At 38.0% G+C, this 27,264-nt stretch overlaps 1 protein-coding gene and 1 long non-coding RNA gene across 2 annotated transcripts in view; both read right to left on the bottom strand.

The window, feature by feature from the left end:
* Positions 1-4,915, bottom strand: part of LOC141575123 (uncharacterized) — a 103,103-nt gene extending 98,188 nt beyond the window's left edge. The window contains exon 1 of the long non-coding RNA XR_012502479.1: positions 3,235-4,915. This is a non-coding gene — a long non-coding RNA (uncharacterized LOC141575123). The remainder of the gene's footprint in view (positions 1-3,234) is intronic.
* A 2,966-nt stretch (positions 4,916-7,881) lies between these two features.
* On the bottom strand, positions 7,882-25,806 carry DCTN6 (dynactin subunit 6). Its single transcript, XM_010953223.3, has 7 exons — positions 25,715-25,806; positions 22,458-22,522; positions 13,985-14,090; positions 12,536-12,624; positions 11,282-11,329; positions 10,115-10,257; positions 7,882-8,464 (listed from the first exon to the last, which is right to left on the bottom strand). The coding sequence occupies exons 1-7, from the start codon at positions 25,735-25,737 to the stop codon at positions 8,366-8,368; spliced, it is 573 nt and encodes a 190-aa protein (XP_010951525.1). The 5' UTR covers positions 25,738-25,806; the 3' UTR covers positions 7,882-8,365.
* Positions 25,807-27,264: the final 1,458 nt, after the last annotated feature.

Genomic DNA, 27,264 nt, shown 5'->3' with positions numbered 1-27,264 from the left:
TTTAGGAAAAAAAAAGCACATTTTGCATATAATCCATGGACCACAGGATAAGTATTTAGGTAATTAGTGTTGATCTGAGCCTTAACAAATATGTAAACTTAGGGAACTATATTCAATATCTTGTAATAACATTTAGTGAGAAAGAGCATGAAAATGAATATATGTATGTGTATGCATGACTGAGAGACTGTGCTGTACACCAAAAACTGACACATTGTAACTGACTGTACTTCAATTTAAAAATATGCAAATATATGTGTTATTGTCATTATATCTCCCATTTATATTATAAGCTTCTTTCTAAAGGATAAAAGCATTGTTTCTCTGTAAATTTACTTTACCTGATGGCTCAAGTAGTATTGTTCAATGAAGTTATTATTATCTGTTAAATTATTAGATATATATTTTATCAAAATACTTTATAATACTTAAAATACTTTTTTCATTATTAAAATGCTTTCTGCATGCCAACCATGATCTGTGCCCCACACATCATTAGTAATCAAAGAAAAGAAAATCAAAACCATAAGATACCATATATACAATGGAATACCACTCCATCATAAAAAAGAATGAAATGCTATTTGCACAACGTGGATGTATCTAGAGAGTATCATACTAAGTGAAGTAAGTCAGACAGAGAAAGATAAATACCATATGATATCACTTATATGTGGAATCTAAAATATGATACAAATGAACTTATTTACAAAATAGAAACAGACTCAGAGACACAGATAACTAATTTATGGTTACCAAAGGGGGAAGGGGGTGGGGGAGGGATAAATTAGGTGTTTGGTATTAGCAGATACAATAAACAGATAAAATAGATAAACAACAAGGTTCTACTATATAGCACAGGGAGCTATATTCAATATCCTGCAATAAACTATAATGGAAAAGAATATGAAAAAGAATATATATTTATATATATATATATGAATCACTTTGCTGTACAGCAGAAACTAATACAACATTGTAAATCAACTATACTTCAATAAAAATTTTAAGAAATTAAATACCACTTACACTAGGAGGCTAAAATAAAGAAGACAAATATTAATGAGTGTTAGTGAAGATGTGGAAAACTGGAATCCTCATTCATTGCTGGAGGGAATGCAAAATGGTGCAACCACTTTGAAAAACAGTTTGGCAGTTTCTCAAAAAATTAAACATAGAGTTTAATAGCAATTCCATAGCAATTCCATTCCTAGGTATCCATAAGAGAAATAAAACTTGTTCACACAAAAAACTTGTAAGTGAATGTTCATACCAGCATTATTCATAATAGTAAAAAAGTAGAAACCCAAATGTCCATCAAATGATGAATGGATAAATATTGGAAAATTATTCAGCCATAAAAAGGAATGGAGTACTGATACACACTATAACATATGTGAACCTTGAAAACATTACACTAAATGAAAGAAGCGTCACAGGAGACCACATAATGTATGACTCCATTTATAGAAAATATCTTGAACAGGCAAATCTATAGAGACTGAAAGTAGCTGAGTGATTGCCAGCAGTTAAGAGGAAGGAGGAGAGCTGCTAATGGGTATGGGTTTTTTCTTTTTTTGGAGTGATAAAAATGCAAAAGTCATGATGATTGTATACCTCTGTGAATGGATTAAAAACCACAGAATCATACACTTTTTTAAGGATAAATTATGTCTCAAGCTGCTCTAGAAAACTCTAATTTGGGGGTCTCAAACTCAAGCCAAAGGCCAAATTCTTGTTCTTCAGTGTCAACCTCGTCCTCTTCCTGTGCTCTATAGCACGTAGAGAGTGGACCACCACTCATCTGCTTACACAAAGGAGAAACCGCTAGGTCATGCTTGGCATCTTGTCTCTCCCTTTCCCCACAATATTTAGTCCAACCCTGAATCTTATCAATTTTACCTCCTAAATACTGCTTTAGTTTTTCCACTTGTCCATATCTATAAAGACTGCCACATCCAAAGCCACTATCATCTCTTGTTAACAAGCTTCTTATCTGGCCTCTTTATTCACTTCTGCCTTTCTTCAATTTGCCACCCACGCAGCAGCTGACAGTGCTGGGTCATGCTAACTGTATCAGCAAAGCCGGGCACCAAAATATTGAGGCAAAATTTCTTCGAAATTTTTGTTATTTTGTATCAGTTAGGATACAAAATTTCTGCAAGTAATAGATACCCCAACTTATGCTGGCTAGGGCAGGGGGAAAATGTTTTATCTTCCCTCACAAGTTCAGGGTTAGGTAGGCTCTAAAGTTAGGCTCAGTCATGTCTTGAAGCACTTATATTTTTCCTGTCTTTCCATTCGGCTACCTCCCCTCATGGTGGTAAGGTGGCTGCCAGCAGCAAATAGGCAGCATATCCCCTGATCACATCCTGTGGGAGAAGGAAAATCCCTTCCCCAACTACAATTCTTCCCTTCGCCTGAATTAAGCAAATTTAAGTTACATGTGCACTGTGGACCCGAGAAAGACCAAATGCTCATTGGCATGGACTGGCTGAGGTTTAGTTGTGCATCTCATGGACAGTTGGACAAAACTTGAGGATCTGCTGAGGAGGAAGAAGAAGTGTGGTTGCTTGCCCCTGATCTAATACAGTTCTTCTTTTATGTAAAGCTTGAAACATATGGAAGGGGCCCTTGTATACTGCAGAAAGAGGAAGGTGACTTAAGCAAAATGTCATGTACAGCATGAGTTTTCTCCCATCTGTTTCAATATTCAAAACACTTCATTTTCTGTCATCTGGCACAAGCAAAATTTAATAATTTATCTACAATTCAGTGAAGAGCTTTCTAATGTTACTGCATTATGACAAAGTTAAAACAGAAAGGCTATCATATGGGATCAGGTATGGGTCATTCTTTTTCCAATTAAAAAAATACTGAGCACAATGACAGAGGTTCACTAACTGTATGGGTAAATACAAAGTCACAGCCTTCCCCTTTCGGGCTGTATGCAGTTAAGCAACATACATCACACACCTACAAGTATGCCAGTTTTAAGTAAAAAGGAAACATATTTTTGGCACGGTTATAGGATAAGGTGAAAGCCTTCTTTCAGATAGCCTTAGGTGTATTATAGGTAATTAAGTTATAAAAATCTGCTGTATTTAAAATCAAGCACATCTAACCAAGAAATAAGAGATGCTGTCTAATCTTTAGAAAAATGAGGTTATTTATTTCAACATGTACTTAAGTCATTAGCGAGTGTCGAGGTCCAGGTAATTCATCTCCCCATACCTGCATCTGGTTGCAGCTCCTGGAATTATACTGTGGAAGCTCTCTTCCCCTACGTAGTCAGGATCTGTCGCTGGTCAGTTAAAAAGTCAGCTACAGTGAGCAATCATAAAATTATAATAAATACCCTTAAAAACTATTTTTAATTTAAAACATACACAAGCACCCACGCATCCAGCATTCCTCTGATATCAGGCTAAGGCTTTTTCTTTGATGGGGTCTGCTGGCCGGGGCTGCACGTAAGAGATCCGGTAGCACAGCAAACAGCCTTGTCAATGTCAGTTTCAGGGCAGTGAGGGCCCAAGACCCTCGTGGAGCAAGCCGAGGGCAGAATTCTTCTAGATTTTGACACCCCTTTCCACCCACTTAAGCATTCACATTTATTTTGCCCACACCTAATTCCACAGCATTTTTTTTTTCCTTGAGAAAGGCCTGTCTTGATCAGGTCTTTCTCAAGCATTCAACTTATTTTCATAGAGCTTACACCTCTCTTCACACTCATCTTTGTTTGATTTTGGTAATACTAAATTAAATTACATTATTACTAAGTATAACTTGCATAAACAAGTTTGGGAACAAGTGAAAAGCGTACAACTTGAAAAGTATACAACAACTTGAAAAGCATACAAGTCAGAGAGAGAAGTGATTGGCCCATCAGGGATTTAGTGGTTCTAAAAAGTGTGTGGGCCTTGAGCACCCGCCGTTTTTCCGCAGAGAACAGAGGTTCAGAGGTCTGAAGCACAGGAAAGCTGAGTTGGTTTAAGAAGCAAAACATCTAAATTCAGAAACTTGCTAAAGTTTATGTGGAAACTCGTGAGGGAGGCTAACAAAGATTTGATAGACCTTCCTTTGCTGGGTCTCTGGTGGGACCAGCAAGGCTTCTCTGAAGGTGGGTGCAGTGCCTGAGCCCACATTTGGATGTGTGTAGTGTCACTGGGTCTACTCCTGGTGAGTGCTCTAAAATATTTAAATATATCTCTCTGTGAAGGAGGCAGGCAAGGAACTATTCCTACTTTATGTTTAATAAAACACTGAAGTCTAAGGTAGCCTTAATATAGGTTGGATAACTAAGGATAATAAAATTCTCCAGGACCCACCTGCTAGCCAAAAGGGGAAAAACCGACCCTGTTTCCTGGTGCCCTGTTGTGATACAACAGCAGGTCTACAGCGGGCTTATACAGTGATCTTCATTTACCTTCCTTAATGGTTGGATCGCACACTAAGAATCAGACACCAAAATGATAAAAGTGGTGGTGCTTCAGGATGGGCCATGGAATTAGAAGTATATCCTCTCTACCCTCTAAACGTTTAAAGTGAAATGGTATTACTTTTGTAAATAACAACAACAAAAACACCACCACAATTTGCCACCACAGTTGACTGGTAATAATAAGCAGAAGCAGTTTAGTCACAATCTGTAGCCATAATATGAGAACCCCAATTTGGGTAATTTTTACTGAATTCATTGGGAAGACCAAGCAATTCTTTTAAAATTTTCCTATTGTTTTATCTCATATGGTTTAAAACCCTTAAAAGAAACAAAAACTAAGCAAGACAAATCCATGGCTACTTTCCTAACTAGCATTTAGGAAGCTCACCAAGTTATGGAATCTCTATCTTAAAAGGTTTAACCAGTCTTCCAAATGGCAGCATTGAATGGGGTTGTTACAAACTCTGGAGTGAAATTGCCACTTACCAGCTGAGTGACCTCAGATAGTTCCTTAACCTCTCTGTGCTTCAATTCCCACATCTGTAAAAGAGTGGTAATAATATTACCTACCTTACTGTTAAAGGGTATTACATAAGTTTAGGTGCTTGTTAATGAGTTATGTGTAAACTGCTTTAAACAGTGCCTTGCATGAAACAGGTTCCATACAAGTTTCATAAATACATGCAAAATTTTTTAAATGTCAGTGAGTTTACTAAGTATATATTTTAGCATTAAGAATAATAGTTTTTGTATTATTTTCAGCATCTCATTCAGCATTCTTATCCTTCAAGATTTTTATTAACAATTTCTACTAAGTCAAGTTAAACTGATGCTTAATGAAATGTATGCTGTATTTAGAACAAGTAAACTAAATGTCCAGGATAGGGTTTATAGATTATGAAATGCAGACCTTCGATGATGTCATTTGCTGTGCCCATTAATAAACAGCACTTCTTCCCAAAGCTTCCCCAGTGTGGTGGCCCCTGAGAGATGGGGCTGATGCACCAGGAAAGAACCCAGGAAGAAAGGATATATGTGTTTGCTAGTTGTTTTAGAACAGGAACATAAATTCTTGGATGCTCCTCCCTTCAAAAGGTGGAGCCTAATCCCCTCCCCTTGACTTTGAGATGGACTTAGTGACCTGCCTCTAACAAATAAAATGAAGTGGAAGTGGTGGTGTGCCACGTTAGAGACTAGGTCTTTCCTCACTTGGATCTGGAGGAAGCTGGAGGAAGCCAGTTGCCATGTCATGAGGACACTCAGCAGCCTTGTGGAGAGGTTCACGTGTGCAGAGCTGAGGCCTCCTGCCAACAGCCACGTGAGGCAGTCATCTTAGAGGATTCTCCAGCCCCAGTCAAGTCTTCAGATGATGCTGTCTGACCTGAGTGAAACCTTATGCAGGGAACTGAGCCAGAACCACTGGCTGAGCCACTCCCGGATTTGGCCAGAAGAAACTGTGGTCATTTTTTAAGGTGCTAAAACAACTTTGGTGGGGGGAAGAGTATAGCTCAGTGGTAGAGTGCATGCTTAGCATGCATGAGGTCCTGGGTTCAGTCCCCAGTACCTCTGTTAATAAACAAACAAACAAACAAACTGAAATCACACACCCCCAAATGAAAATAAGTAAGTAATGTGGTTTTAAAACAACTTTAGGGTAATTTTCTACACTGCACACATAACCACTATGGTGTGTGTTAATGGATGAGTGGAAAAGATGGCAGGGTGAATACCTTTCCTAGACCTAATTGATTCACCTGGTGAAATCCCATCATCTTGACCCAAGAACTATCGCCAAATTGCTCTGATAAAATGGTTTCTTTTTAATTCCTGCTTAGTTGTTACCTTCTATGTCAGCAGCATGTCAGGGTTTGTCCTATCACTTAGCGTAACTGCCTAGAATATCTGTTTTGAAGTTTGAGTGTGGCCTCAGTGTGACAGAGAATGTTACTAGGAGAGGGCTGGTAGCTTGGCTACAGAGTGAAGACTGCAATAAACTGGGCTTTGATTCTTTGTCCTGAAGGGTCAGAAACTATTTTATCGTAATATTCAACTCACAGACTAAACTGACAGAGATGGACACATTCACATGAGACTGATGAATAAATCAGAAAGCCTCTCTAAATTTACCATGTTCAGAATGGCATTCTGGTGCTGTCATCCAGAGTCCCTCCTTTTCCTAAATTATAGCTCAGATGCCACACCAGCAATCAGAGGGTGGCTCTGTTAAGCCTACAACTAGAGCCAAAGTGGCAAGTCTTGAGGTATGTTCTTTCACATACAAGCCACAGCAAGTCTTGATAAACTGACACTACCTGGAGTAGAGAACACTTCTGGTCCTCGAATGGTCCACATCTCTTGGATTCAGTACCTTTCCTCTGTGGGTAACACTGTATTCACACTGTCACATTTTGTTTCTCTAAACTCATACTATATTGACATTTTTTGTTAACGTTTTCTTTCCTCAAATGAGTTAACAGCACTTAAAAGGGACAGTCACCTGGGAACTGTTGAGGCTCTTCTCCCATGTTGATTTAATTAGTTTAACTCTCTGGGGTTATCTCATTACCAAATCCTTGGGAGGTGTCTCACTGTTGTCTTCACAGACTACCTGTATAGTTTGGAGCACAGGGCATTTATTAGCATATCAGAATTTGTCCAGAAATAATATTTCAGACTGGCACAGCATTTCAAGGGCAGTTTTGTAATTTCTGATCTTTTATCTAGAAATTTTCATGATCAACAAAATCCTAAGTTGATCATCTGGGTTAAAAAATGAATAAATAGCAGCTATCAAAAAGTAGGGCATTTATATGATATTTTCCTTTCTCAAACCACTCTATGTAGTCAGTTTTCTAACCTGAGTCATGAATATTCTTACCAAAATCAAGTCATTCACATTTGGAACAAAAGCAAATTTGTACCAGTCAGTTTCAGAAATTCAAAAATAGTTCTTTACTATCCACAATTAAAAATTGTTTCAAAAGAAAATATTTTAGCATTTAATATCTTAGTATTAATTGACATCTACTGATTTGAAAGTTAAAAAGTATGTCGTATTAAATGTATGCACTTGAATCATTAAAAAAAACTTGGAATTACAGTAAAATCCTGAACATTTTGCCCATTATGTAATTAGGTAAATAGAATTATAAGAAAGTCAATAATTAGTGATTAGTACTATACCAAAATAATTTCATATATTTATAAATATATCAAAATTTCTTCTAGTTTCATTGTCCTCAGAGACCTAAGAATAACACTCAATGGTCATTTACTTGTCATCGTCATCAGACATCATTCTTTCTGACTTTGTATTCTACTGAATACATCTTTCCCTGATTACTAAGTTTTTTTTTCTTGGAAACAAAATGAAGTCTAAATTAATTCAATAGCTGCTGAAATTTCACCTGAAATTTTAAACAGCTACAAACTCACAAAAGGAAAAGGTAAACACATTAGCTTTAATATATAGCTAATATGCAATAAAAATTAAAAGCTATTTTGGGAAAGTTGATGCAAGTAGAAAAATTGATTAATGTATATTCACTAAAAGTCCCGTCATCAACATTTTTATTTAATTTAGTAAATGCTAGAATATAAATACATAACAATAGGCTCTTTCTTATCATGGGTAGCCTTTCATATAACTAAAATTCATGGCCAACATTTTATATAACAAGACAACACAAAACAAAAAATTTGTAAACTATCAGAAAAGGGAAAAGGGTATCATAAAATAATACATTTTACATAAATTATAGAGCACAGTTACAATGAAAATCCATTACTTTCCCCTCTAACTCAGTTTTACAGAATAAAGTCAACACATATTATTCTGTGGACTGCTAAGAGTGCATAAACATTGTGGCCTTTTCAAAAGACAGTGGTCAAAGACAAATGTTATCTTGATGTCATATATTGTTCTTAGTTCTTAACTGGAGTTGAGCTTCCTTTCATAGTCTTCTTTAAGTGATGATAGTTTGGCAAGATTTTCATCAGGAAATCCAGCTGTAGTGTCTGGGGCTAAAGAGATAAGAGAATTAAGAACTGACCAGCAGAAAGCAAAGAGTACCAGGTAAAAATGACTTTCACCACATCAGGGAATTACAGGTGATTTTCACTGACTTGTTTCTGCTTCTCTGTTTAATTTACAATGATGACACATTAAGTTTAGTAATAAGAAAAAGCCAAAAAATTTTACATAATTTTTGGAAGAGGGTATAGCTCAGTGGTAGAGTGTGTGCTTCGCACGCACAGTCTTAGGTTCAAGCCCCAGTACCTCCATTTAAAAAAATAAATGAATAAATAAACCTTATTACCTCCCCTGGGGGGGAAAATATATATGTTAATCAGTTTTCAACCTTGCTTTTATAGATTTCACTTTGGCCTCTAAGAAGTGAAAAAGTTCCAATTATAGTAGACAACCTAAGTAAAACAGCCCAAGTACACTGCTTTCTACACGACCCACACAGCACCGAGCTGTGATACTCACCTGATCTTCACTCTTCATACATCAGCTTTGCCCAAACCTCCCCCGTTGTAAAACTCACTTGGGGTGCTTGTGAAAATTATGGATTTTCATGCCCTCGCCCTAGATACTTGGTTCAAAAAATCTGGGGAATCCTTTCTTAATAAGGACCTCTACATGATCCTTATGATCAGTGAAATATGGAAAACAGGGTTGCACACCATTGTGTATTAAACTTTAGATATTCCTGCTCACTTCATTCTAATCTCCCTTAACCCAACTCCAGTTTCATTTATGCCTCTTCAGTCATTTTTGCTGTTAAGCAGAAAGATGGTGAAAAAATACTGGATTTGTTCTTATTTCCTTTTTGGTCATAGAAGTAATGCTTGCTTATAATAGTAACAATAAATGCCAAACATTACAGAATTAGAATAACCCAGAAAGAACTGGAATTTTAATTTCTGATAAAATATGGCTAAGAATCAGAGACAAAGTGCTAAATGTCTTGAAAAATATTTTCTTTAAGGGAGGGGATGGAGGCTGGGTAACTAAGGAAATATACTGAGTGTGCCAGGCAGTGAGGCTCAAAACTTCAGAGTATCTCCTATCCAAAGGAAGCCCCAAATGCTCTATCTTATATCCTACTCTAACATGAATCTCCAAATATGTACTTTCCATTATCCTTGGTTATTAGGAAGGGACAATTTCTCATAAGCCAGGAAAATATCTAAAAAGACTTGCATATTCACAAGCTGTGTTAATTTTCCAGCCAACTAGGTTAGTAAACTAATAGATGGACCCAAGGTGGCTGTCCAGTCTAAATTTGTATATATTTGTATACATTTGGCAGGTTGATTTCTTACCCTCGAAGGCTGATATTTTAGGAGCAAATCAGCATAGTTTGTAAGGCATGGTGATTTATCTCTAGTGAAAATACGTAAGACCAGGAGTAATATCTCTGGGTTTTCTTTTTTTTTTTTTTCTCTGGGTTTTCTTTTCCCATAATATGTCACTGTCGCCTCTGGAGATATTTCTGATATTACAGATTTAACAACACCACTACAAAGAAAATTCTGGTTTTAGGAATGTTTCATAATCATTTGATTTTTAAATAGCAGGCTTGCTGCCCATTAAAACAATTATGTGGTATTTTGGGAAAATCAGCGGCTCTAGAAAGAACTGTTTTTAAAGAGAGGTACCAGTACCTGTGGCCGCTCAGTCTGCACCCGACGAAGGCAGTCTGCGCCATAGATCACTGTGTTCTCAGGGATGACTTCAAATGTATTCAGGTTGCAACAAGCCCCGATGATGCAACCACTCGTCAATATGACGTTTCTGCCCACATACGCTGCAGTAAAGACACAAAGAGAACTACCACGTAAGACACTGAATGATTAGAACACTTATTTCTATGTTGATGCAAGCATAAAAATACAAACTGGCCTGAAGACTCCAGTTAATAAGAATTTGTACAGCAGACAGGCAAGCACCAGACTAGGTGCCATTAAATGGACTCAAAATAGAGCTCTCCTGCTGACTATCTGTATGACCTTGGGCAAGTCACTACAGATTCTCTAAGCAAGTTTATCCATAAAATGGAGACCATCCCACTTCATAGTTTGCTGCAAGGAATAAAGGAGATAGTAAATGTAAAGTGCTAAGCATAGGTTTGACATACAGGAAGTACACAATAAATAGAAAATGACAGTGATCATCATCATCATAACTGGTAATCCAAATTAAAATAAAAACCATTAACTAGATTAAAAAAAAGTCTAATTTTATGATTTAAAAAAAGAAGCATTTTCTTTCATGCCAATCAAGACCAACAAAGAAAAAGCACCATTCTAAAGAAGTCTCATCACTCCAGTTCTTCCTGGGCAAGCTCCTGGAGCTGCCTCCCAGCAGTCGTGGTGACCCCCTGCCTAGCTCCACTTACATTTGTTTCTGATGGGCTAGGGGTAAAGCCCTCTTGAAATTAAAGAAGGCAAACTGCTAGAGAAGTTGATATTTTTTCTTTAACTATATAATGTCATTAATCAACTAAATTACCATTGACACTAGTTTTCAGTAGAAATCTTTTTCATATCTTTCACCTGAAGTTTATGGTTTAATTCAATCCTGATTTAAATATACACAGCTAAAATTTAAACTTACTAGCTAAAATGTTAACTTAATGTATTAAACATATTGGTGGATTTGGTTTCTTAAAGGCAAAGAATCAGTCTCACAGCTATGTTAGCCCACTTCGAACCACACCTTCCTTCCAAGCACACCACTGTGCCATGGTCTGTACTTAGGCTGTTTTCCAGAATACCACAAAGAGAAAGGAGTTAATTACTTTCCACAATGAAGTTCCAAACATAGCTTACCTTTTGATTCAATAACATTATTATCTCCCATTTTCATGGCTTGGGAATCTGTAAGCCAGAGTTAAGTAAACATTGTAAACATGTTCATCTTTTTTCCCTGCTAATTCACTCTGTCCTTATCCTGCACTGGGGCAGAGACGGAGGCATGGGAGGGGCCACGCAGGCTGGCCTAGCCAGAACTCCTTGTCCAGGGCAGACTGAAAGTAAAGTTTTAACCTTTAAATAGAAATATCTCCAAGTATAAATAAATGACTTCTATTTTTTAAAGAAATGAGCATCTTATATCCCAATTTTATGAGTAACATTTTCACAATTGTTTTAAGAAAATTAAAACACCCAATCACTTAAAGATAACACTGTTAATGGTTTGATATATGTTTATATAAATATATGTAATTCCCTTTATAGAACTGGAAATCAAACTGTATAAAATCAAACCATATAAAATCATACTGTGTAAACTTCTGTAGCTCCCTTTACTCAGTTTACTTACATTTGTAAGCATTATTCCATACCATTTTAAAAACATAATTTTAAATGACTGCTTAGTGGTTCTAATGATCCATTTTATGCTTGCAGCTTATTTAAATATTTTGTTATTATTAAACATTTAGATTTTTCCCTTGAAGTAATTTCTATTATAAAATAATGTTTTGCTGACATCATGAAAAGATTTTACTATTTTTTAGAGTACAAAGTCATAGGGACTGGTGACACTTGGGGGGAAAAAAAGCAAAGAATGAAATATTTTCATACCCATCTACCATTTTCCTGCATCAGACAATATATCATCAACCTAAAACTATACAGGAAATCAAACTGACAGAGCTGTAGTTCTTAAATCAGCACTGAAGCCTGCATTACTGTTTTGTGTCTATTGCCATTCAGTCATTGCTACCTGCCAACAAGCTGTAGCAACAGGAACAAGATGGTACCTAAAGGTGTGTATGGGTGTGTGGGTGTGTGTGTCCATGCATATGCACATCTAAAAACAGCATACTTTCTTGATTCTACTGGGTTATTCAATGAAGCAAAGGGGATAATTTGTTTGCTAAACTGTAAGTCTTTTCAAAGAGCTGGATGGCTTAGTCTTAAAAATGTAATTTATATTTATATATATACATAATATATAACATTATATATAATCATACACCTATATAAGTATTTGATAGATATATTATGACAATTTCTACGGAGATTTGGGTATGAAAGGACAGCTGGGAATGATTTATCTTAAATTACTGCAAAGGATACAACAGCCAACTTCAAAAACATTATTGGTGCCAATGATCATAGGTTTGGGTTCTGGGTCTTCAGCATCAGGAGTGATATTATCAGGGTGACTATAAAAAGAAGAGACAAATTATCAAAAAGTCAATAATGCAACCAGCAGTTCTCTTGTTTTGGAATTTGGGTTCATTCTCTCAATTTTACCTCCAGCCAGCTTAATATATGTAACGATGTAAGTAATTTTTAATCCAAGTGAATTATTTATCCTCTATGCTGGAGAAGACTTGATTCTGAGTTGAAAAAGAACTACTGAAATGTAAAGAAGTCACAGGTGTGTACAGAAGGTCAGCCTTCCTTTGTTTATTTTTCAAACTCAAAGCCCAGAGGGCCTTTCCCAGGACAAGGCTGAACAGCTGCTGGCTAGGACTTTCAGCTTGTTAAACTGGAATCAAAAATCATGCCTAACTTGAAAATTTTCCATTCTTAATCATTCAAGATTGTGAAATATAAACAGATATTCACATAAAACAATCATTTAATGCTATTAGGTGGTTAGCTGAAATATTTGGAACATAAATGTTTGCGGTCTAATAGGAGAAAGCCATTTAAAAATGGTGCTTTATCACTGACAGTTGAGTTACTGCAGAATATAGCTGTTGTTAACTGACTTACACTAAAGGTGCCAAAATATATTTTAAAAAGAACCTGCTTAATATAGTAAGAAACGCCCAAATCCTAAGTAAGCATTAAGACAAATCAATCTCTTTATCATAGTTAAATATTTTCCCAAGGTCTTTATTACAAATTCCATACATTGTTGCTATAAATTGGGTATAAGCTTGAATTTCCTGCCAAAATTTTATCTAGAAAGCTTTACAAATGCTTATAAAAATTTCATAGGTATTACAGTCTAGTTCACTAAGATCATGTACATGTCCTAATATTTGATAATTTTTTAAATCTTAACCATTTTAAAAATTGCCTCTAGGACCCCCTAATTTTTCAATATAATTCTGGGTGTTACCCCCACAAAACAAATGAAAATATATATCAGAGTTAAGTTCACATGTCTGGGCATGAATAGTATTATTTCAGCCAGAACCATGAAATTCAACCAAAAGACTCTCTTGGAGGTGGTCAGCACAGCACTGGGACGCTGGGGGGTGTACTCAGGAAATGTTTAAGGAACAGAAGAGGATGTCACATGTAATGGGAAGATTATCAGACTGAGGCTCGGAGAGTCTAGTCATCCACCTACAAGCTATCTCATCTTGGCCGAGTCTCTTCGCCCACCTGGTCTTTGGTTTCCTCATTTACTAATTACTTGTGCTGAAAAGGAGCCTTAGTGTTTCTCTAGTTCTCAATTGGTGGGCTTTCAGATGTCAGCTGGAAAATGTCCCTAGAAACAGCTGCAATGAATGGAAATACTCTCTGTGGCACTTCATTCAGAGCAGCTGTAAGAGTCTTACTCACGCGTTTATGATAAGTGCCTGTTCTTCTATGAGGTTACCTTCGCCAATCACTATTGGCCCAGCTTCCGCAATGATTCGTGCTTTAGGGTGGATCACTGTCCTGGGTCCTGTTAAAAGGATGGTAAAAAGAAATTACTTGCGGCGGCTACACTTTCAAGGAGGCTGCTGGGAGGAACGTTTCCTAAGGTTATGTGCCAGGCACATTAGGGACGTTACAAATGTTATCACTGTGGTTAGCGCCAGATCTCAAGCCGAGCCGAGTGGAGACAGCACAGGCTTTGGAGCCAGACAGCCCTGGCTCACCCTCTATTTTGAAGCCTCTGCTATCTCAGCAGTGAAATGGGAGAGGTGATAATGCCAGTCTCACAGAGCTGTTGTAAGAACTAGGTGAAATAATGTTTGTAGACACAGTATTCTGGCACATAGTTGGCAATAACAATTAATTCCCTTCCTTCCTTTCTTTTCCCTCTTTACTTAAAACGTTGGTGCTTTCTCATGCTGGAGAACCACATAACACTTTCTCATGCTGGTGTACTACAGAAATAGTCCTCATATTAAGGACTGGAAGGGAGTTAGAAAATATAGAGACTAACCTTAACTTTATTACTTTGTCACCAACTCTGTTATTATAAGCTTACCCACTCCAAGAAGGCAGAGTTCTTGGCATCTGGTCTAGGATATGATTTTAACAGTTAAAGGTTGAAAAGGGCTAAAGGAAGGCAAGGAAAGAGCCAAGTGTGGTCACTGGAGTCCTAAGACTCTGATCATTGGAGAGCTGAGCACGACTCCAACCTCAAGTCGCAAGGGCAGGAAGGGGTCTCATCACACAATTTCCCCATCAGGGTGGTGGAGGCACTGCAGCGCCTCAACATGGACACTGGTTCTGGAATGTAACACATCCCCCTCCCTGTTCCCCACTTTTATTTACATAAAGGCCTAGCATTTTGGTGATAATGAAACCACTGGTGACAAAACATAACTTCACTGCAGCCTCTCCCCTCCAACACCCACTCCACCCACCCATACCAAGGTCATTTTTATCTGTAAACAAGCAGACAGGAAGTAACTGACTCTGAAAGTCAGAGAGGGTGGGGAGAAGTGTTGACAGAATGCGGGGAGGGAGTCAGGAAGATGACACTGTCCATGAAATTCAGTATTCAATTGTATTAATAAAGTGTACTAATAAACTGTTAATTTATTCAATAATTATTATCTGCTTGTGATAGGCATGATGCGGGGCTGTATGTTATAGAGAAACAAGGACATGCTAGTTTTGCCCTTCTGAGCTTGTCTATTTTGAAAACTGGGGATATTTAACATGCTCACTCACAGATGTATTAAAATAAATAAGGAGGTGTTCCTGGTGCCCAGAGAACTGGAAAGAATCTCAATGCGGCATATTCTTTTCCCTAAGAATGAAGTGCTGGGGACTGATAGAGGGTGGGGCCCACGACAGGATGCAGGGTCAGAGGACACACAGTCTGGTAAGAAATAACACGAGAGTGGCTTTGTTATTTCCATCACCTCTGGCTCCCCAAATCCTCAGCTGCTAAAGTAAAATTTCCCTGGCAAATTCTCCTGTTCAGGATAAGAGATTTCTGAAGATAGGATCACTCAGATTCCTGGGAAGCTTCTCAAGGTGATCATGACTGTGACTACATGTGCCTTTTTTCTTTGTTGAAAAAGTTACACACACACACACACACATTTATAAAAGGAATACATGTTCATTAGAAAAAACTAAATCAAAGTTAAAAGATCTCTCTTCTTGCTAATCCCATTCCCCAGAGGCAACTATTTTTAAAAATATGGGGAATATTATTCCACACTTAAGTACTACTGAATATTTAGATCTGTAAATATCATTGTATATAAAATATATTTCATTACAGACTTAAAACATTACTTCAACACAAAGGAGGAAAAATACAAATTATAAGTACATACCATTTTTAAAAACCAAGGAATAGTACTTATTATTCTGCAATTTGCTTTTTTCACCTAGTTAAGTCACAGTGATTTTTCCATATATCTAGCTAGCTATTCTTTTTAATGGCTGAATAGTATTTTACATCATATTAATATAACATAATTTATTTAACTAATCTCTTAATAATGGGCATTTAGAAGTTACCACTTTTAGGGGGAGCTGCTAAAACAATGCTGAAACAAACACGGGATTCCTTCTGTAATAAGAAATTTCTGACAGGTCTTCCAGCTGTGTGAACCACTTTAAATCTGTAGTTTGCACAGTGCCAGATTTACATTTTACGTCACAATGTTCTGATAAAGAGACACGATCTTTCTATTTTAGGTTCTTTGTAATTAAAGCCCCAGCCAGCACCTCATCCCCTGTCTAGAAAGTCTAGGCCCTGGTCTTCATCACTTAAAAGGCTCTGTGCTTAATCTCTCAAGTGCCTTAGTTTTCTCAACTGTAAAATGATGAGATCCAAGACAGCTTACCTCACTAGGTTGAAGTGTGGATTATATAACATAATGTTAGTGGGGAGATCGGGGGGTCCAGCTCATGGTTCTTCAAAACTCGAGGTCCATCACTGTCTGACACCAAGAGCTAAAAACTCTGTCACAGGGAACAAAGTAACTCGTGGTCTGAGAAACAGAAAAAAAGGGACTGCTTTGCTTCCCTACTCAAGTATCAGGGTAATACCTCCTTTTAACCAGGGAGGAAAATTCTGCACCTTACTGTAGGATAGTTAAGAAGGTTAATAAAGGCATTTTCCACACTAGCATTAAAAACCCGACAGGAGGAAGAGGTCACCGTGGCTGTGACAGAAAGCGGATCCTTTGCCAGCGGCTAGATAAGTAGCCAGAGGCACTGGACACTCTGCTGGTCCTCAGGCTGCAGCTTTTAACAAGCAGACTTGCAAGAAGCTACCTGAGAATGAACTAGTAAGACGAAGGTACTACTGGACCCGTGCTTCTTTAATAGCTCCTCTAAAGTGTAGCTTTGAAAACAGTATTTTCATTTTTCCCTTTCAAAAATAATATAATACATGGTAATTATACAAAGAAAAACCCAAAGAGATGAATACAAGTTTAAAAAAAAATTAAATAATACCAGTTCCATGTCTTCTTACACAGTATTTTAAAATGCTGGAGCTATTTTAGCCAGGTGTTTTATTATTTTTTAATGATTATTAATAAATTAGTTAGTAAATAACTAGAAAACTGGTTATAAATCCGACATATAAATCTGGGGTATAAAGCTTATGTGAGACCTGTGTTTAAGACAACATCCCCACCTGGAGGCAGCACTGCCAAACTACAAGCCCTGGAGTTTTGGGGTTGAAATGACTTTAAAGGTGAAACCATCTACTCCAGCTGTGAAGGAACAGCAAGGTCATGGGTGATAATAAACTGAATAGTTCCCCTTAACCTCTTGCAGATTTTTTTGGGAGGGGGCAGAGACTAGAGAGGTTAGTACATATACATGAACTGTAGTATATGTGACTCCTCAGAGTTGTGAACTTAAAAAGAACCTCCTGACTCAGGGGAGTGATGCCCTGTCTGCACAGAGCTGGAGATCGCATGGGAGCCCGGCAGCCTGAGCACTATTCCAAGACCCGGGCAGCGACCACGTGCTGAAATAAGAGCACAAGTTGTTCTACACTCTTCTGCACGCAAGAGGCACTTTTACCTACAGTGGGTCTGAATTCAAACCAAGTTGAAAGGTCTTAAGGTTAAAATGCTTTAAAAATAAAAATCCGTCACCATGGAAAGTTTTTTTCAAAAGGCTGTTGTGAACTTTCTTGGCACTCTTTCTGGCAGGGTGGTTTGTATATTTTCTTACCAAATGTGCTGAAACTCAATTTGGCTTATCTCCTTGTTTGGATAAATGTGTCTAGAGTTGGAGCTGCCTTACTGGCTGATGAATTATTTTTGTAAATGGTTGGCTGGGCTTGACGCAATCTAGCCAGAAAGACATTCCTGGCATCAAATTTCCATTTCCCTCATTTAGTAAAGGGCATTTTTCCTGTCTATCTCTGCCACAGAAAGCAACCTCTGTGGACATTTTCATGTCAATAAATAGTTCCAAAAGCCACAAGGTCTCTTTTGAAAATGAAAACAATTCCTTTGACCTATAAGCTGAAGTGCCTGCCTGTAAGAACTGCTTTATATTTGATGAATTTCTCAAGTTAGAGCCACTGTTCTGCTTTAATGGAAAAGATTTCCTTATAATGTTATATATATTAAACTTATATAATGTTATAAACCAATGTTACCTCAATTTAAAAAATTTCACAATAAAAGGGAAGCCTTTGATCTATATTGAAAACTCTAATGGAAAGAAAGACTAAGTGGGACAAAGTGCTTCCATCACAAAACTTTTCCACTGAAGACATGAGTTCTGCCTTCACATTACGATGTCCCAACCAAGCCCTGCCCTAACCCCAGGAGATTGCCTTCACCCTATAGTAGGGCTGCACGACTGTACTCCGAGGTACCTTTCTGAAATGTTTTTCGGCTGTCAAAACAAGACTTTCAGGAAATAATGCATGACCCATGAATCAAGACAGTTTAATTAAGAACAGTTTGATACTATGAAACCTTATTTACCCAAATTATAATTAACAAGAGAGCTATTATTTTTCCCAAGGTCTGTTTCCGAGCAGCCTCTAATGAAAGGGGTCAGGCTCCAACAAAGCCACAAACCCTAGAGTTTCTGGTTAAGTACAGTGCTTCAAAGCTTCAGACTAGTTTCTCTGATAAACCAAATACCTGATTTTCCAGGAAAACAGAAGATCAGGTTTAAAGTTCTACTAACTGAAATACAGCAAAAGAAAAACTACCTTTTTCCCCCAAATACTTCAGAATGGAATAATTTGGTAAGAGTATAACTGACTAGTGGATGGAAAGTTATGTAAAACATCCTGAAAAATCTGTTAATTTTAAACTACACTTAAGTTTATTGCTCCTTAACCCAGAAAACAGAGCTTATTAAGTGCTCAAATCTCCATATCTGTACCATAAAAGAAGAAGACTTACATCAATTATTCTGGTAAATTAAGCAAAAACACTAACAGCCATAAACCAAAAAACAAAACATGGTAGGGAGGGAGAATGAGTTTTAATCAGATAACTTATCTCCACTCTCTGCTCTGCTTTAACTTTATATCTCCCAGGAGCTTTTTAAATCTGGTATATTATATCAGAAAAATGAAGTAACAGTAGCTAAAAGATTAGAGATTATTTCATACTAAATATAACAATGACAAAAATGACTAAACACTAATTCTGGAAATTTTCTGTATTTATATATAAAATTAAAGATAAACACACACAACAAAAATGAGTTAAGAATTGTGGAACACAAAACACTGGATAACTATATCGATTCTAAATCTTTTCCTTAATTTTAAAAATTGAGATGTTTCTGTAAAGTGAGAAAATTTTCTTTGCTTTAAAAAACTGGGTCCAAAATAAACAACAGATATTAACAGATTCATTCTATGATAAACATCAAATCACTAGTTTTTAAAAAAATTACCACTTTTTAAAATTTTTAATTTTTTAATTGAAGTATAGTCGATTTACAATGTTGTGTTAGTTTCTGGTGTACAGCATAGTGATTCATATATATATATATATATATATTCTTTCCATATTCTTTTTCATTACAGGTTATTACAAGATATTGAATGTAGTTCCCAGTGCTATACAGTAGGACCTTGTTTATCTATTTCATATGTAGTAATGTGTATCTGCTAATCCCAAATTCCTAATTTATCTCTTCCCCTCCCCTTTCCCCTTTGGTAACCATAAGTTTGTTTTCTATGTCTGCAAGTGTCTATTTTGTAAATAAGTTCATTTGTATCATTTTGTTTTTTAGATTCCACATATTAAGTGATGCATCTGTCTTTCTCGGTCTGATTTACTTCACTTAGTATGATCATGTCTAGGTCCATCCATGTTGCTTCAAATGGCATTATCTTTCTTTTTTATGGCTGAGTAGTATCCTGGTGTTTGTGTGTGTGTTTGTGTGTGTGTGTTTGTGTGTGTGTGTGTGTGTGTGTGTGTGTGTGTATACACACCATAATTTCTTTATCCATTCATCTGTTGACAGACATTTAGGTGGCTTCCATGTCTTGGCTATTGTAAATAGTGCTGCTAAGAACATTGGGGTGCATGTATCTTTTGAAATTAGAGTTTTCTCTGGATATATACCCTGGAGTAGGATTGTTGGATAATATGGTAACTCTATTTTTAGTTTTTTAAGGAATCACCATACTGTTTTCCATAGTGGCTACACCATTATTAGCACTTCTTATGCTTATAATTCATCACTGAAAATCTGTGTTGAACAATCATTATATATTTTAACCATCAGAGGTGTACATGATCAGCTGGTGGTCAAAAACTGTATGTAAAGTATATTTAAATACTGCATTTCCTTACACAATTTCTACGTTTGGGAAAGGCAGGAAGATGAGAGGAATAAAGAAAAGGGAGGAGCACAAAGAAATGAAAAACAGAGGGAGAACAGGAAAGTGAGTGCCACCTTCTGAAACTCCCCCAGCCCCAGTCGTAGGCAGTGGTCTAGCTCTCCTTTTCACAGTATGAAGCCTTTATTAATATTCTAGAAAAGCTTCTGCCAGCACAGAACCTGTTATTTCAAATCTGAAATACACACACACACACACACACAAACATATATGTACACTTGTGTGCACATTCATACTATAGAGATATCTATACCCTCCATGTACTTACTACACAGCAGATATTGAATACTTACTGTTTAAAATGGGGAAGAAGTAGAAATGAGAGGGAAAGTATATAATTATTTTAGTTTTACTTTCCTTCTAATTATAGAATATCTTGTGAGTTAATATTAGATGTTATTCCTCAAACCATAATGAAAACCATAAAAATACCAGAATAAAAATATGCTGAAGAGCATTTTGATAAACATGTTGCTGTCATAATTTCTCCCCATAGAAAGTTTGCATATGGTTTAAGAGTTAACATAGCATTGAAAAGAAACAGGTTCACCTCCTAAACTTTGAAATTCTGTCAGTTAAAAACAAACAAATCCAATCTGGCAAATTCCTAATGATGTTCCATAATACTGGCAACAATCTTCAGGGGTTTTATAAGACATGATGCCTAAGTTGGCTGGAGGCTTAGATTTACTAAAATTAGTTTTTTGTTTCTTTTAAAGATACTGTTAGTATAAGAGAACAAGGCATATTTTCTCTCTGAAAGTGTACTTAGTTCACTGAGAGTTCTCCTATGGTAACAAGCAGCAGCTAGTAAGAATGGGTTCACATTCGTAAAGCTACCAGGGCACCATTTCCAGTGAAAACATATGTAAAAGAACTGGTGGCTAAAATGTGCATTTGGGGGATTTAATCATGTTCATACAAGCAAGTTGCCACATGTTAAATGCATTTGGTTTAAATGTTAGACTTCACCTCTAGAAGGCTACCCTGATTTATTTAACAGTGCAATCAGCTAATGTTTATTGAGCACATACTGTGTGTTATGTACTGGGCAATGACTTTCACAAATATCCTCTTATTTAATCATTTAAAAACCTACTGGGGAGGCACTCCTAATCTGCATGTGACAGAAGCTACCAAATGCCACTGAATATCCATTCTTCCCTTTCCCCTTGTAACAGAACCCAATAAGGGGGCAGTAATGTGCCCAGTTCAGACTGTATCTCCTGGCCTTGTCTGCAGCTAGATGTGTCCATGAGACTAAGCCCAAGGCAAAGGTTGTGTGGAACTTTCAGGAAGGTTATTTAAAGGGAGCTGACTCTACTGGGAAGTACACCCCTTATCTCCACCTCCTCCCCTTTTTTTATCCAAGATCACTCTTGGTGCTCCAGCCATCACATCCTGAAAGGTTGGAGCTCCCCGATAATCAACTGACCAGCCCTGACTTGCCTACCCAGAGACTTTGTATATAAGAGAGTAAACCTGTGCATGTTTAAGCCTCCACCACAAGCAACTGAACCCACTCTGGTACACATAATTACACAGATGGGGAAAATGAAGACTAGAGAGATGAAGTGATACGCCCAAGGTAACCCAGCAGGTAAACAGTGAGGATGCTAACCCAGGTCTGTCAGACTCCACCCATGGTTCGCACTCTTAATAGAACGTTCGTAAGCTCTGTGAAGGCAGTGCCTTTGCTGCGTTCACTGTTGTGTCCCTAGTGCTAGCACAGTGCCTGGCACACAGCAGGTACACAACAGCTATCTTCTGAAATGTGAATGACTTTATTATATGGCCCTGTTAGTTTATCAGATAGGAGTTTATATACAGACTCCATCACACTAAATTCTTTTAGAAATATTAAACAATTAGAGAAATACATTGTTCTGTGAATAAAACTAGGACATCAAACTAGGACAAACAAAAAATAATACCTACTGAAACTGTAAAGCACTGAAAATTAAATCACACCAATTCTTGAGAAACAACACTAATAAGCGATTTTCTTACCTATAGTTACATCACCCCTGATTTCACTTTCTACACACACCACTGCTCCAGGTGCTATCTTCACACTGTGGGAAGAAAAGGTAACATTCATCATGGGTGAGGCTGAATAATATTGTTGTAGAAGCTATCCTGACACTGCAGTAAGAAAAAGGTTAAAACAAACTGATGGAAAAATGAAAAGTAAACTGTATGAGGGCAAAAGGTTTAATACACTATAGCATCTCATGTGGCACACCATACACTGTGGGGAAATCCCATGTGATGCTTTCTTAAAATGCTTGAGAAGAAAAGAGGCTTTGGACTCTTAACACCAATATTGTTTCTAAATAGCAAAAAGCTGAAAACAACCTAGATATGCATTAGTAGATAACTGGTTAATAAATTATGGTATACTATGAACTAATACACAGCATAAAAAAGAATGAATAATTCTTTATGTTAATATTTGGAATAATCTCCAAACTACATTAAGTCAAAAAAATCAAGGCCAGAAGATGGACAGTATATAATGATACTATTTTGGTAGAAAGGAGGAAAAATAATGTACATTCAAAATATTTAACCACCAGCAAGGTAATATTAATATAGAAATCAATGTAGAAATTTTAAGTTTACAAATATTCCTATTTGTAAGGACTCAGTGAATGCAAAAGACCCATGCCAAATAATACTATCATAAAATTTTGAACACTATAGAAAACATCCTTAAAAGTTTTCCAGAGGAGGGGGAAAAGCCACACACAGATGGGAAAAGATAATTACACTGGCATCCGATTCCTCAACAGCAATACTGAATATGAGAAGACCAGCAGATGATCTACAGAAAACTGAAAGAGAAGTATGTTTAACCTAGAGCAGTTTATCCAGCCAAACTAGCAATCAAGTATGAAAGGAAAATAAAGATATTTTTAGACCTGCAAGGACTGAAAAAAAACCCAAAAAACTTCTTATGCACTCTTTATTAGGAAGTTAAGGATGTACTGAGCTAAATAAAAGTAAGCCAACAGAGGCTCTGGCGTGCGAGAAGGACAGAGGGAAACATCAGGACAGCAGCTGTGCATCAGTCTTAGCAAAGATGATAGAAGACTTCAAGGGGAAGATCTTCAAGGAAAAAAAAAAAAAAAAAAAAAAACCAGAAAGATTATGTGATGAGCATTTGGGAAAAATATTACTAGGCATTTGACATATCTTTTGGAAGATCTGGAAAAACATCAGTTCATAAAAAAGAAAATGAAAAATGTATGGTTAATTTTGGATGAACTCAGTTTGAGGTTCCCACGGAGAAAGACCCAGTGTGCGGAAAATACAGATCAGGAGCCATGAGAGAGCTCTAGACCGGAAATATAGCTCTGAGAGTCAGCAGGGTACACAAACTCTTTAACAAATCTCTCCATTATGCATATTCCAGAATCCTCCCAAATATTCCCTAATACAAATGTAAAGTAATACCAAAAAAATTTTTTTTAAATCACAACTTCCTTGCTGATATGGAAAACTAAAGAGAAAATATGTATGAATTTTCCTCTATAAATTGTAAAGCTCTAAATAAAAATATCTATCAAACAAAAAACTAATAATCCCTGGGTATGTCTTCAAGAAATGTTGGCAAGATTAGACACAGCTACGTCTGTTTCCATCATTTTGATGGGCATTGACTTTCTACAAGGCATAAGTTAATGAAATTTAAAAATGATCCACCCGTATTACTACGTGTCACTTGACTGCTGAAATCAAAGAAAATATATAAGCTTTCTACTGAGTAGGAGAAGAAAAAAAACTTTAGTGACACGGAGAGAAAGCAGAAAATGGTCCAAACCTCTCATTTTGTAGATGAGGAAAATGAAGCCCAGAGACTTAAAATTTCTTGAAGCAAAGTTCATTCCCAGGGCATCATTACCTAACACCGATCATCTCTTTTCTGTTAGCTGCAAATTTCCTGGAAACATCCTGTCATTTTGGTTATTTTTCCTGTGACAGCTGAATGACGCTATCCTTGAATGTATCACCACCTGTAAATGCTTTTTCTTTGATACTTTCCATGTAAAGTAGGTTTGTGCATTTAAATAGACAATTTTATTAAGCCCTGGCCAGATAAGTCAACCTCTATGAAATAACTCATTTTAGACATGATTTCCCATTCGAATTTTCCATTCCCTCGGCCTCCTTCTCACTATGACTTTTTTTTAATGAAAAAAGCATTATCTAACTTTTAACTTATCCTGGGCAAGCGAGAATAGGGGAGACTCACAAGTGCCCTGTCTTCAGTTTTATGCCCAAGGAAGAGGCCCCAGGTAGTGTGTGTTACAGTCAGCAAACTTCTCTGTGAAGCAGGAATAATTAAATTCACACTAGCCCAACAGTGGTCCAAACACTCCTCATAGACTCCACTGCACCAGAGAGCAGGCAGATGGCAGGCTTTGCCGAAGACCAAGCATATTAAAATAACAATCAACTATACCTTCATCTCCACTGCACACTACTGTATACTGTGCATAATATTCACAACAGATCTGTTCCTCTTTAGCTCGTGAAAAAGATTACAGTTACCTGCCTAAATAGAAGAAAAACCTAAATGTTAATTTACGGCACCCAAAACAAGGTTTGTGTGTTTTCTTTTTCAAAAAGAGTCAGCAGAGGGTGCTCAACACTGCTGCTTTGGGAAACAGTTTCACGTAAGCGTGACTCCCATCCAAGCCGTTCCTTTCCAACAGTGCCCAGCAAGAAAGAGTGCTGGAGAAGCAGCCCCAGGGCCTGTCCCCGCGCGTTTACAAAGAAACTAGTTCTGGTCAGGCGCAGCCCCCTTCCTGACAAGTGACCGTGGGTCCGTCCACACAAACACAGGGCACACGACAGGCAGGAAGGGACTGGGGAGTGGCCAGCACTGACGCGGGTGTCTGGGGACACAGGGCAGCTCCAAGCGCCGTGACCGCAGCAGAATGGAAGGGAGAAGTCTCTCCGTGTCCCGGGCGGGGGGCGAGGCCCTTCTCCCCTCACAGCCCCGCTGGAAACCCCTTCCGTGCAGGGGGGTTGCGGAGCAGGGGGGCGAGGCGGCGGAGGGATGAAGAAAAAGAACCTTCCCGGCCCTCCCTTACCACACCCCGCCACCTCCTCTCTCTATGGAGACCGGGCCTGGGCCTTAGGAACCGTCCAGGCTGGGCGAGTTAAGACACCATCTAAGTCCCCACCACTGGCGACCAGGTACAGGTTCCACCCCTGAGAAAAGGAGAGAACAGGGTTCTTTCAGACAGCAGACGCACCTTTTCTGAGTCTTCTCCGCCATGGCTTGGGCCCTATATCCAATTGGATCGACACAACAGCCTAGGCAAAGCGATGATCTCTACGAGCGATTGCAGAGCCTGGCAGGATTAGGAGGGGGCGGAGCCTGGGGCTGCTCGCGGGTGGGAGGGCGCCGTGGGCGGGGCCGGCTTCGGCTCTAGGTTCGTCTTCGCCTGGGTGGGCGGGCTCTTGGCCACCAGCTGATTTTAGCTCAGTCCGGGCGTCGATGGACTCTGATTTAAAACAGCCGTTTAGTACAATCCAGTGCACATCATTATGACCTCATTATTCCCCACTGTTCATTTTCAGTCTCTTTTCTCGTCCCTACTCCCTCCTTAAGGATGCTAAACCCTGGGCCGTTTTCCCTTTCAGTGTGAGCTCATTATTCTCATAAATTAAGTACCCTCTTCCTGCTGTTTTTCTCAGATTAATATCTCTAATTCTGTCCTCCTTGCCGAGCTTCACACCTGTTTATTCGATTGCCTACTTGACGTGTCCACTTGGATGCCTCAAGGCCTTATCAAACCTAAAATATCCAGAGCGTATCTTTTGATTTACGCCCCTGCCCTTTATTCCAACAAGTTGGTCCTAGGATCTCCGCCTCAATAAAGGAGTCCACCGTTCACCCCGTTGCTTAAGCCAGAAACTCAAGTCATCATTGGCAGTCCTCGCCTCTCCATATAATAATTCACTGGCAAGTTCTGCTGGTCCTACCTCTCATTCTTACACTGTGTATGGTTTACTCTACACCCTCTCTACAGCCGCCACCTTTCCCCTGTATCTGCCCCTTCCACACTTGACCTCTAAAGTCATGCCCCCGTTCCCCTTCTGCCACCATCCAAGCCATTCTCCTGTAACTAAAATCATCCTTTAAAAACCAAATTCAGTTATCTTACTTCCCATTCACTTTAAAACTCAAACTATTCTGTAACCTGTCTCTAGGCTTGATCCAGCCCCTGCCTATTTCTCTCTTCTCTAATTTCATTTTCCTTTTCCTCTTTCTCTAATCACATTTTCATTCTCCAAGAAGCCAGGCTGAATCTCAGCCCCAAACAGCTTCCTCCTGCTCCCTACCCCAGCTCCCTTCTGACCCTTTAAGTCTCAGATAGATGTCACATACTCAGTGTATCAGTCAGGGTTCAAGCAGAGAAACAGAACCACTAGGAGTTAATATACTAAGGGGTTTTTTTTGCAAGGAATCAGCTTAATGTGGTAGTAGGGGACCGGCTAGGCAAGTGAGAATTTGGGAGGACAGGCTGAAACTCATGCATAGAATGACGCATGGAGTGAAGTCACTGTCTACAGGTGGAATTTCTTCCTCAGGGAAGCTCCAGCTCTGCCCTTAAGGCCTTTTATAACTGATTGAATCAAGTCCATCCAGATTATTTAGGGTAATCTCCCTTAAAATCAGCTGGTAATGGACTTAAATCACATCTACAAAATACTTTCAGTACCTCATCTAGACTGATGTTTGGTTGAATAACTGAGAACTTTAGCCCAGCTAAGTTGGCACAAGAAACTGACCTCATTC

Source organism: Camelus bactrianus, chromosome 26 (genome assembly GCF_048773025.1).
Source record: "Camelus bactrianus isolate YW-2024 breed Bactrian camel chromosome 26, ASM4877302v1, whole genome shotgun sequence".
In the NCBI taxonomy this organism is placed as follows: Eukaryota; Metazoa; Chordata; class Mammalia; order Artiodactyla; family Camelidae; genus Camelus; species Camelus bactrianus.
This window is presented reverse-complemented; position numbering and strand designations above follow the sequence as displayed.

What these genes read in the sequence shown, in the direction of transcription:
- DCTN6 (XM_010953223.3), bottom strand. Translation starts at nt 25,737, where the DNA reads ATGGCGGAGAAGACTCAGAAAAG. An exon ending in CAGGGGTGATGTAACTATAG is followed by an intron (nt 14,091 to 22,457) that starts GTAAGAAAATCG and finishes TCCTTTTAACAG; the next exon opens with GACCCAGGACAGTGATCCAC. An exon ending in TGTTTTTGAAGTTGGCTGTT is followed by an intron (nt 11,330 to 12,535) that starts GTATCCTTTGCA and finishes TCTGGCTTACAG; the next exon opens with ATTCCCAAGCCATGAAAATG.